The sequence below is a fragment of the Cynocephalus volans genome, chromosome X (assembly GCF_027409185.1).
Source record: "Cynocephalus volans isolate mCynVol1 chromosome X, mCynVol1.pri, whole genome shotgun sequence".
Classification (NCBI taxonomy): Eukaryota; Metazoa; Chordata; class Mammalia; order Dermoptera; family Cynocephalidae; genus Cynocephalus; species Cynocephalus volans.
The window spans coordinates 75,624,862-75,637,038 of NC_084478.1; the positions used below are offsets into that span (position 1 = coordinate 75,624,862).

Below are 12,177 nucleotides of genomic sequence, written 5' to 3' on the forward strand. Positions count from 1 at the left end.
AAAAGATATTAAAAAGGGCCAATAAGCACAAGTGCAGATGCTCAACATCATTAGCCATCAGAGAAATGCAAATTAAAACTGCAATGAGATAACACTTCTCACCTGCTAGGATGGCTAAAATAAAATTTTTTAAAAAGAACAGACAATAATTATCACAAAGATGTTGAGAAATTGGAATTGTTATACACTGGTGGTAGAAATGCAAAATGGTACAGCTACTTTGGAAACCAACTTGACAACTCCTGAAATGGTTAAACATAGAGTTACCATATAACCCAGGGATTTCACTCCTGCATATAAACCTAAGAGAAATGAAAACACATGTCCACACAAAAACCTGTACACAAATACTGATAGAAGCATTATTCATAATAGCCAAAAAGTGGAAATGAACCAAATGTTCATCAGCTGATGAATGGATGAATAAAATGTGGTATTTTCGTACAATGGAATATTCTTTGGCAATAAAAAGTAATTAAACATGCTGATTCATGCTACAAAAACCCTATAAACATTATGCTAAATAAAACAATTCAGTCACAAAAAGCAATATAATGTATAATTCAATTTGTATAAAATATTCAGAATGGGCAAATCTATAGGGCCTGAAGTAGATTAGTGATTGCCTTGTGGTGGGCAGGTGAATTAGGAGGTTTCAGAAGTGCAAGGAGTTATTTTGGTGGTAATGTGATGGTACAAAATGGATTGCGGTCATTACAAAATTATGTGAATATACTAAAAATCATCGAATTGTACACTTTAAATGTGTGAATTGTATGATATGTGGATTATATCTCAAAAAAGCTGTTGTGAAAAAAATTAATATGGCATGAATTGGAAGAGGAGCTGGAGAGGGCAAGACTAGAGGCAGAGAGACATGTTAGGAGGTTTTGTAACAGTCCAGTTGAGAAAACAAGAGTTTAAACGAGGGCAGGAATACTGGAAATTGGAAGGAGGAGAGGATGGGTATAAAATATATGGTAGAAATGGAATCATTAAATCTTGCCATTTGGTTGGATGTTTAATGCATGAAGGTAAGGAGGCAAAGGAGACTAACATTTTGAGTCTGGGTAAGTAGGAGAGTGATGATGTTATTTATAGACACCAGGAGCACAGATTGAGAGACAAGGTTGTTTTTAAAAGGAGGGAGATGAGTTCATAACAATTAAAGTTCTTGAAGTGCTATTGGGGCAATCTTTAAAAGATGCTGAGTATCTAATTGAAAATTTGGGATTGGAGATTAGCAACAATGGAGATCTGGCTGGAACTAAGTATGTAAGAGTTATCAATACACAGATCATAATTTACATTAGAAAGAGACTGAAAGATTCCATAGACAGAGCATGGAAAGAGTAGAGAAGAGAAGTAGAGACAGAGCCTTGTGGAAACAGCTGCATTTAGGAGGAGGCAGCAGGAAAAACAGAACAAAACAGAGTCAAAAAAGGGAGGACATTACAAGCAGAGAGAACAGTAGGAGGGCTGCCTCACTAGAGGACTGGGCCTGAGCCTTTAAGGATAGGGAGAGTAGAAGAGAAAGGTTGAGTATGTGCCAGAAAGAAGAAGAGCAAAGTCACAAAAATAAAATGGAAACTGGTGTAGGAATGATGGAGACAGATCTTAAAGGTGCTGGGACTTATCCTCCACAGGCTTTTGGGGAGACCTGACAGTTTAGAGAAATTTATGACCCAATCCAATTGGAGTTCTTTTGTTACCCTTCCTAGGTGAGGTGCTTACTTACCAATGGAACATCCCAGAAAGATCTGGCCCTGGTCCCAATGACTCTGCTTGTGTTTCCTGGATCTATTATTCTGCAGTGGATACCGTCAAGGTAAAGACGAGATTGGCTGCCTAGAGGTGGGTCTCAGAAAGGGGCAAACTGCCTGGCAAAAAGAAGCTATTAAACAGTCATAGTAAGAAGCTCAGCTCTGAGATACTAGAGCCTAGTGTTTAGGGAAATTTTCTCAAATGCTGGATTTATTTTAACAGACAACAAGATGGGTGAAGGGAATGGTTAGTACCAGATACTTGTCCTGAGGATTTTCTTCCTTATTATTTCTTTTTGGTTTCTGTAAGGCAATATGCTCTCATTCAAAAAACCTATGGTTGATTGTCAAGAGATTGGGGGTTGTAGTCCCAAATTTGGTTCTAGTTTTCCTTCAGAATGACTTTAGTCAAGTCATTCTACCTGTTTTCTCATCCAGAAAACTAGTTTGTCTATCTAGCCTTCTATTTACAGCCAGCCATCAGCAATCACTTATTGAGTGCCTACTTCATTTTAGACCTTTTACTTGGTACTTTTTAATTTTAATTGTAACATAGTTGAATGTACATATCTGTGAGATACAGAGTTAAATATCAGTACTCGAATAAATCAGAATAATTATTATATTCAATAATATGCACTGTCACTGCTATTTGTGGCCCTTTACCAATACCTATCTTCCCCCTTCCTTCCCACTTCTAGTAAATTCAATTCTCCTTTTGAAAGTTCAGTATATTATTGTGAAAGTTGTATATTTTTTTCCTTTATTTATATGTTTATTATTTTATCTCCCATTTATGAGTGAGAACGTACAGTATTTATCTTTCTGTGTCTGGCTTATTTCACTTAATATGATTTTCGCTAAGTTCATCCATGTTGCTGCGAATGGGGATATTTCATTCTTTTATATGGAAGAGTGATATTCCATTGTGTATATTAACCACATTTTCCCTATCCAGTCATCTGATGGTGGACATTTAGGTTCATTCCAACTCTTGGCTATTGTAAATAGAACTGTGACAAACATGGGGGTGCCAGTATTTCTTTGACATGATGCCTTCCATTCCTTTGGGTATATAACCACCAGTGGAATTGCTGGATTGTGTGGTAGTTCTATCTGAAGTTGTTTAAGGAATCTCCATACCATTTTCTATAATGGCTACACCAATTTACATTCCTACCAATAATGTAGGAGGGTTCTCCTCTTTTCACATCTTCACCAGCATTTGTTGTCCTCTGTTTTTTTTTTTTTTTTTTTTTGATGATAGCCAGTCTAATTGGGATGAGATGGTATCTTAATGTAGTTTTGATTTGCATTTCTCTGATGAGCGATGTTGAACATTTTTTCATGTGTCTGTTGGCTATTTGTATATTGCCCTTTGAGAAATTCCTATACAGTTCCTTTACCCATTTGTGAATTGGGTTAATTGTTTTTTTCACTCCTAAGTTGTTTGTGTTCCTTGCATATTCTAGATATCAATCCTTTGCGGAAGCACAGTTTGCACATATTTTATCACACTATGTAGGTTGTCTTTTTGCTCTCTTCATTGTTTCTTTTGCTGTGCAGAAGCTTTGTAGTTTGATATAACCCCATTTGTTTATTTTTACTTTTGTTGCCTGTGCTTTGGAGGTCATGTTCATAAAGTCTTTGCCCAGTACTACTTCCTGAAGTGTTTCCCCTGCATTTTCTTTTAGGAGTTTTGTATTTTCCAGTCTTATATTTAAGTCTTTAATCCATTTTGAGTTGATTTTGGTATATGATGAGAGCTACAGGTCTAGTTTTATTCTTCTGCATATGGATGTCCAGTTTTCCCAAATAATTAAAGATGCAGTATGTCCCCAATGTATGTTCTTTTTCCCTTGGTTGAATATCAGTTGGCTGTAGGTTTGTCTGGGTTCTCTATTCTTTCCATTGGTCACAGTGTCTGTTTTTATGCCAGTACCATGCTGTTTTCATTACTATAGCTTTGTCGTATATTTTGAAGTCAGGCAGTCTAATGGCTCCAGCTTTATCTATCTATCTATCTAATCAATCAATCAATCAATCAATCAATCAATCAATCAATTAATTTCAAGATTACTTTGGATATTCAGGGCATTTTCTTGTTCCATATGAACATTAGCATTGTTTTTTCTATTTCTGTGAAGAATGTCATTCATATTATGACGGTAATTGCATTGAATCTGTAGATCACTTTGGGTAGTATGGACATTTTCACAATGTAAATTCTTCTAATACAGGAGCAAGGAATGTCTTTCCATTTTTTGTGTCCTCTTTAATTTATTTCAATAGTGATTTGTAGTTCTCACTGTAGGGATCTTTCACCTCCTTGATTAACATGATTCCTAGGTATTTTATTTTTTTGTATGACTATTGTAAATGGGCTTTCTTTCTTGATTTCTTTTTCTGCTAGTTCATTATTGGAGTATAAAAATGCTACCAATGTTTGTGTGTTGATTTTGTATCCTGCAACTTTACTAAAATTGTTTATCAATTCTAAGCTTTTTATAGAGATTTGTGGCTGTTATTTACATAGGATCATGTCATCTGTAAACAGGGACTATTTGACATTATCTTTTCCAATGTGAATGCCCTTTATTTCTTTGTCTTGCCTGATTGCTCTGGCTAGTACTTCCCATTCTAAAGAAAAACTTTCAACTTTTCCCCATTCAGGATGATATTGGCAGAGGGTTTTTTATATACAGCTTTTATTATATTGATATACTTTCCTTCTATACTTTATTTGCTTAGTCTTTATCATGAAGGGATGTTGAGTTTTGTCAAATGCTTTTTCTGCATTTATCGAAATAATCATATAGTTTTTGTCCTGATTTTGTTGATGTGGTATATCACATTTACTGATTTACATATGTTGAACCATCCTTGCATCCCTGGGATGAATACCACTTGATCATGTTGTATATATTTTTTGATGTGTCACTGTATTATGTTTGCTAATATTTTGTCAGGGATTTTGGTGTCTATGTTCATCAAATATATTGGCCTATAGTTTTCTTTTTAGTTTAATCATTGTCTGGTTTTGGTATCAAGGTGATAATGGCCACATAGAATGAGTCTGTGAGACTGGCCTCTGTTTGAATTTTTTGGAATAGTTTGAACAGAATTGGTATTAATTCCTCCTTAAAGGTTTTGTAGAATTCAGCAGTAACACTATCTGGTCCTGGGCTTTTCTTTGTTAGAAGACTTCTGATTACTGCTTCAATCTCTTTGCTTGTTATTGGTCTGTTTATGTGTCTCTTTCTTCATCATTTAGTCTGGGTAGTTTGCATGTGTACAGAAATTTATCCATTTCATCCAGGTTTTAAAATATGTTGGTATACTGTTGCTCATACTAATATCTAATGATTCTTTGTATTTCTATGGTATTGGTTGTTATGTCTTCATTTTTATCACTAATTTTTGTTATTTGGATCTTCTCTCTTCTATTTTAATTAGCCTGTCTCCTGGTTTCTCTATTTTATTTATCTTCTCGAAAAACGAACATTTTGTTTGATTGATATTTTATATTGTTTATTGGGGTTTCTATTTCATTTAGTTTTGCTCTGATCTTAATTATTTCTTCCCATCTATTAAAATTGGGATTGGATTATTTTTGTTTTTCCAATTCTTTGTGGTGTAGTGTTAGGTTGTTAACTTGAAATCTTTCTCTTCTTTTGATGTAAGCATTTAATGAAATAGACTACCTTCTTACAACTGCTTTTGTAGCATCCCACACATTTTGTTATGATGTTTCATTATTTTCAATGGGTTTGAGAAATTTTTTGATTTTCTGTTTTATTTCTTCTTGAACCAATATGTTGTTCAGGAGTATGTTGATTAATTTCTATGTGTTTGTATTGTTTCAAGAGTTTTGCCTGTTTTTGATTTCTAGTTTTAATCCATTGTGGTCTGAAAAGATACTTGAAATGATTTAAATTTTTATTTATTTATTTATTTAATTTTATTTTGTCAATATAAAACGTGGTTGATTATTGTGGCCCATTATGGAAAGCTCCCTCCTTCCTGCCTCTCTCTGCTCCCTCCCAACAACCTCATATCTATTTGCTTGGTTGTGTCTTCTCCCCCCCCCCCAGTTTATTTGTGTATTTATTTATTTATTTTTAGCTCCCACAAATAAGTGAGAACATGTGATATTTCTCTTTCTGTGCCTGATTCATTTCACATAATATAATTCTCTCTAGGTCCATCCATGTTGTTGCAAATGGCAGTATTTCATTCTTTTTTATAGCAGAGCAGTATTCCAGTGTGTAGATCTACCTCATTTTCTCAATCCGCTCAAACAATGATGGTTGATTCGAACTTAAGCTGGTTCTAACTCTTGGCTATTGAAAATAATGCTGCAATACACATGGGAGTGCAGGTTTCTCTTCAACGTGATGATTTCCATTCCTCTGGGTATATACCCAGCAGGGGAAAAGCTGGATCATATGGTAGATCTATCTTCAATTCTTTGAGGAACCTCCAAACCATTTTCCATAGAGGGTGCATCATTTTGCAGTCCCACAAACAATGTATGAGAGTTCGTTTATCTCTGCAACATCACCAGCATTTATCATTCACATTCTTTTGGATATTAGCCATCCTAAATGAGATGGTATCTCAGTGTGGTTTTGATTTGCATTTTCCAAATGCTGAGTGATGTTGAGAATTTTTTCATGTGTCTGTTGGCCATTTGTATATCTTCCTTTGAGAGATGCCTATTTAGCTCTTTTCCCCATATTTTAAATTGGGTTACTTGTTTTTTTGTTGTAAAGTTGTTTGAGTTCCTTGTATATTCTGGATATTAATCCTTTGTCAGATGTATATTTTGCAAATATTTTCTCCCACTCTGTTGGTTGTCTTTTAACTCTGTTAATTGTTTCTTTTACTGTACAGAAACTTTTTAGTTTGATATAATCCCATTTGTTTACTTTTTCCTTTGGTTACCCATGCTTATGGGGTCGTATTCATGAAGTCTGTGCCCAGTACTACTTCCTGAAGTATTTCTCCTATGTTTTCTTTAAGAAGTTTTATTGTTTCATGGTGTATATTTAATTCCTTAATCCATTTTGAGTTGATTTTAGAATATGGTGACAGGTATGGGTCTAGTTTCATTCTCCTGAATATGGATATCCTGTTATCCCAGCACCATTTGCTGAAGAGGCAGTCTCTTCCCCAGTGTATAGGTTGATGCCTTTGTCAAAGATCAGATGGCTGTAGGTGTGTGGGTTGATTTTTGGATTCTCTGTTCTAGTCCATTGACCAGTTGTAGTATTGTTTAAAGTCAGGTAGTGTTATGCCTCCAAGTTTATTTTTTTTTGCTCAGAATTGCTTTGGCCACATGTGGTCTTTTCTTATTCCATATAAATGTCTGCATAGCTTTTTTTTTTTTTCCATTTCTGAGAAAAACATCATTGGAATTCTGATGGGGATTTCATTGAATTTGTATATCACTTTGGGCAGTATGGATATTTTCACAATGTTGATTCTTCCAATCCAAGAGCATGAGATATCTTTCCATCTTCTAGTGTTCTCTTTAATTTCTCTCAGCAGTGGTTTATAGTTCTCATTGTGGAGATTTTTCACATCCTTTGCTAACTATTCCTAAATGTTTTTTTTTTTTGGTGGCTATTGTAATTGGGCAAGCTTTCTTGATTTCTATTTCTGCATGTTCACTATTGGAGAATAGAAATGCTACAGATTTTTGCGTATTGATTTTGTATCCTGCAACTTTGCTGAAATCATTTATCAACTCCAAGAGATGTTTTTTGTAGAGGCTTTAGGCTTTTCAATATATAGGATGATGTCATCTGCAAACAGGGACAGTTTGACTTAATATTTTACAATCAGGATGCCCTTTATTTCCTTCTCTTCCCTGATTGTTCTGGCTAGTACTTCAAACACTATGTTGAACAGGAGTGGTGAGAGTGGGCATCCTTGTCTAGTTTCTGTCCTTCTGAAAGCTTTTCCGCATTCAGGATGACATTGGCAGTGGGTTTAACATATATGGCTTTAATTAGGTTGAGATACTTTCCATCTATACCTAACTTGTAGAGAGTCATCATGAATGTGTGTTGAATTTTGTCAAATGCTCTTTCAGCATCTATAGAGATGATCATATGGTCCTTGTGTTTGATTTTATTGATATGGTCTATCAAATTTATGGATATGCATAAGTTGGAAAAACCTTGCATCCCTGGGGTTATCATGGTGTATAATTTTGCATATGTGTTGCTGTATTTTGTTATCTAGTATTTTATTGAGGATTTTTGCATCTATATTCATCAAGGATATTGTCCTGTAGTTTTCTTTTTTAGTTGTATCTTTACCTGGTTTTGGTATCAGGGTGATGTTTGCTTCATAGAATGAGTTTGGGAGAATGGCCTCTGTTTCAATCTTTTGGAATAGTCTGTAGAGGATTGGTGGCAATTCCGCTTTGAATGTTTGGTAGAATTCTGCTGTGAGTCCATCTAGTCCTGGGCTTTTCTTTGTTGGGAGTCTTCTGATAACAACTTCAATCTCTTTTATTGTTATTGGTCTTTTCAGATTTTCTGCATTGTCTTGGCTCAGTTTTGGAAGTTTGTGTGTGTCCAGAAATTTATCCATTTCCTCCAGATTTTCAAATTTATTAGCATATAGTTGTTTATAGTAGTTTCAAATGGTTCCTTGTATTTCAGAGGTATCAATTGTAATCACCTTTTTCATTTCTGACTTTTGTTTTTTGCGTCTTCTCTCTTCTGTTTTTAGTTAGCCATGCTAATGGTTTGTCAATTTTATTTATCTTTTCAAAAAACCAACTTTTTGATTCACCAAACTTTTGTATCAGTTTTTGGGTTTCAATTTCATTAAGTTCTTCTCTGATCTCAATGCTTTCTTTCTGTTTACTAAATTTGGGTTTAGATAGTTCATGTTTTCCTAGTTCTTTAAGGTGAAGTATTATGTTGTTCACTTGCCATCTTTCCAGTCTTCTGAAATAAGTATTTAATGTGATAAATTTCCCCCTTAGTACTGCTTTTGCAGTATCCCACAGGTTTTGGTATGATGTATCATTGTTTTCATTAGTTTCAATAAATTTTTTGATTTCCTGTTTGATTTCTTCTTGGACCTATATGTCATTAAGTCTAAGGCTGTTTAATTTCCATGTGTTTGTAGAGTTTCCAGTATTTCATTTGTTATTGATTTCTAATTTTAATCCATTGTAGTCTGAAAAAAACATGGGATAATTCCAATTATTTGGAATTTGTTGAGACTTGATTTGTGACCTAACATGCGATCTGTCTTGGAGAATAATCCATGTGCTGATGAGAAGAATGAATATTCTGAGGTTGTTGGATGGAATGTTCTGTAATATCTGCCAAGTTCAATTGGTCTAGTATGTTGTTTAGATCTTGTGTTTCTCTCCTGATTCCTTGCCTAGAAGATCTGTCCAATATTGATAGTTGGGTGTTCAGGTCTCCTGCTATTAAGGGATTAGTGTCTATTTCCTTCTTTAGGTCTACTAGAATTTGCTTTATAAATCTGGCAGCTCTGACATTGGGTGCATATATACTTATGATTGTTATGTCTTCTTCATGGATGAATCCTTTTATCATTATATAGTGGCCCTCATTGTCTCTTTTTATGGTTTAGTTTAAAGTCTATTTTATCAGATATAAGAATAGCTACTCCAGCTCATTTTCTTTTCTGTTTGCATGGTAAATCTTTTTCCATCCTTTCACTCTTAGTCTATGTGAATCTTTATAGATGAGGTGGGTCTCTTGAAAGTAGCATATAGTTGTGACCTCCTTTTTAATCCAGTCAGCCACTCTGTGTCTTTTGATTGGAAAATTTAATCCTTTTACATTAAGAGTTGTTATTGAAAAGTGTTGAACTATTCCTAGCATTTTATTGATTTTTGTTTGGATGTTTAAGTGTATTTTGTTCCTTTCTTTCGGATTTACTGTTTGTCTTCTGTGTTTGTTGGTTTCTTGGGCTGTAGATAAATTGTTTTTTCCTCTTCATTGTTGGCATTTTTATTTTATTAGTGGGTTTTGATTTTTCTTGAGTTTTTATGGCATTGGTAGTTATTTTTCAGGTACCAAACCCAGTACTCCCTTGAGAATTTCTTGTAAGGAGGGTCATGTGGTAGTGAACTCCTGCAGTTTTTGTTTGTCTGAGAAATATACTGTTTGCCCTTGATTTCAGAAGGATAGCCTTGCGGGGTAGAGTATTCTTGGCTGGCAATCTCTGTCTTTTAGTATTTTGAATATATCATCCCATTCCTTTCTGGCTTTTAGGGTTTGTGATGAAAAGTCTGATGTTAGTCTGATTGGGGATCCCTTATATGTGATTTGACACTTCTCTCTTGAAGCTTTTAAATTCTCTCCCTTTGAGTTTTGCCAATTTGACTATAACATGTCTTGAATAAGACCTTTTTGGGTTGAATACATTTGGAGATCTTTGAGCTTCCTGAATATGAAGAACTGTGTCTTTTCCTATTCCTGGGCTGTTTTCTGCCACTATGTTGTTGAATATGTTTTCAATGCAATCTCCTTTTTCCTTCCCTTCTGGAATACCCATGACTTGGATATTTGAGTGCTTAAGGTTGTCTGATATCTCTCTTAGATTTTCTTCAATATGTTTAATTCTTTTTTCTTTTTTTGTGTGTCTGCCTGTGTTATTTCAAACAGCCCATCTTCAAGGTCAGAAGTTCTCTCTTCTGCTTCTGCAAGCCTGCTGGTTAAACTCTCTGTTGTGCTTTTTATTTCACTGAATGAATTGTTCAGCTCAGCAAGCTCTGCTACATTCTTTTTCAGGGCATTGATTTCCTTGTACATTTCTTCTTTCAGGTCCTGTGCACTTTTCTTCGTTTCATCAGGTTGTCTAGCTGAGTTTGCATACAAGCAAACTAAATGAGATACAACTCATTTAGTTTCGTTAGAATTATCACTCGAAATTCCTTGTCAGACATTTCAAGGGCTTCTTGTTCTATAGTATCTAGAGCTTGAGAGTTATTACCCTTTGGTGGTGTACTTTCTTGATTTTTCATATTTCTGGTATCTTTCCTTTGATGTTTAGTCATTGTGGTAAGGGATTTCAGGGTCCACTGCTTTGACATTATTGTTTGGCTAGGATCCTGCCAGGGCTGCAAATTTGGCACTACTGCCTCAGTGTCTGCTCGGTTGCCCACTGGTGCCTTGGGTGCATGGCTGCCTTGGGTCTCGGGCCGCTCTGGGGAGGCAACTCACTGTTCAGTGCACACTCGGCTGGGCTGGTGATGGGGTCCAGCGGTGGTGAGGCCTTCCTGCTAGGTTGTGTGCTGGTGCCACATGGCACATGGTCTCCATGGGACTCAGGCCTCTCGGGGGGCGCCTGTCTGGTCAGCGTACAGTTGGCCGGGCTGGGTATAGGGTCTGGCTGTGGCAAGGCTTACCTGCTCATTCACGTGCTGGTGCCATGGGGTGTGTGGTCTCCATGGATCTCGGGCCTGTCCAGGGACGTGCCTCTCTGGTTGGCGCTCACTCGGCTGGTCTCTGATTTCAATTTTTAAAACAATTTGTTGTGACTTTATTTGTGACCATCATGTGGTCTATCCTGCAGAATGTTCCATGAACTTGTGAGAATTAAGTATATTCTGTAGTTTTTCAATGATATGCTCTGTATATAGTTGCCAACTCCAATTCGTCTAAACTGTGATTCAAATCCTGTGTTTTTCTATTGATTTGTTGCCTAGATGATCTGTTCAAAGTTGAGAGAGGTGTGTTTAGGTCCCCTCCTATTATCATATTGAGGTCTATCTCCTTCCTTAAGTCTAATAGTGTTTGTTTTATATATCTGGGTGCTCTGATGTTGGGTGCATATATATTTATGATTACTATTTCTTCTTGCTTGGATAGATTCCTTTATCATTATATAATGGCCTTCTTTGTCTCTTTTTGTAGTTTCTGGTTTAAGGTCTATTTTATCCAATATAAGAATAGCTACTCCTGCTTGTTTTTGATTTCCATGTGCATGTTATTTATTTTTCCATCTCTTCACTCTTAGTCTGTGCGTGTCTTTACAGGCAAGGTGAGTCTATTATAAACAGAATATGATAGGGTCTAGATTTTGAATCCAATCAGCCAGTGTGTGTCTTTTGAGGGGGAAATTTAATCCATTTATGTTTAGGATTGTTACTGAAAAGCATTGTCTTACTTCTGGCATTTTATCAATTTTTGTCTGGATGTTTTGAATATCTTGTTTCTTTCTTCCCCTTTTGTTGTTTTTCTTTGGTGTCTTTGTTTTTTTTTTTTTTTTTTTTCATGGTAAGATACAGTTTCTTTCTGTTTCTCATTTCTATTTTTGTTCTATTAGTGGGTTCTGTTCTTCTGTTCTTTCTTGTGTATTCATGGAATTGATTATCATTTTTTGCATTCTAAATGTAGGACTCCCTTAA

General features: G+C 35.5%; 1 protein-coding gene across 2 annotated transcripts in view; it reads left to right on the top strand.

Moving 5' to 3' along the window:
- The window catches only part of HEPH (hephaestin), a 133,215-nt gene that overhangs the window by 104,095 nt on the left and 16,943 nt on the right, over positions 1–12,177 (top strand). For both annotated transcript variants that reach the window (XM_063083910.1, XM_063083909.1), the window contains one exon: positions 1,722–1,828. In XM_063083910.1, coding sequence (XP_062939980.1) covers positions 1,722–1,828 — 107 coding nt within the window. The remainder of the gene's footprint in view (positions 1–1,721; positions 1,829–12,177) is intronic.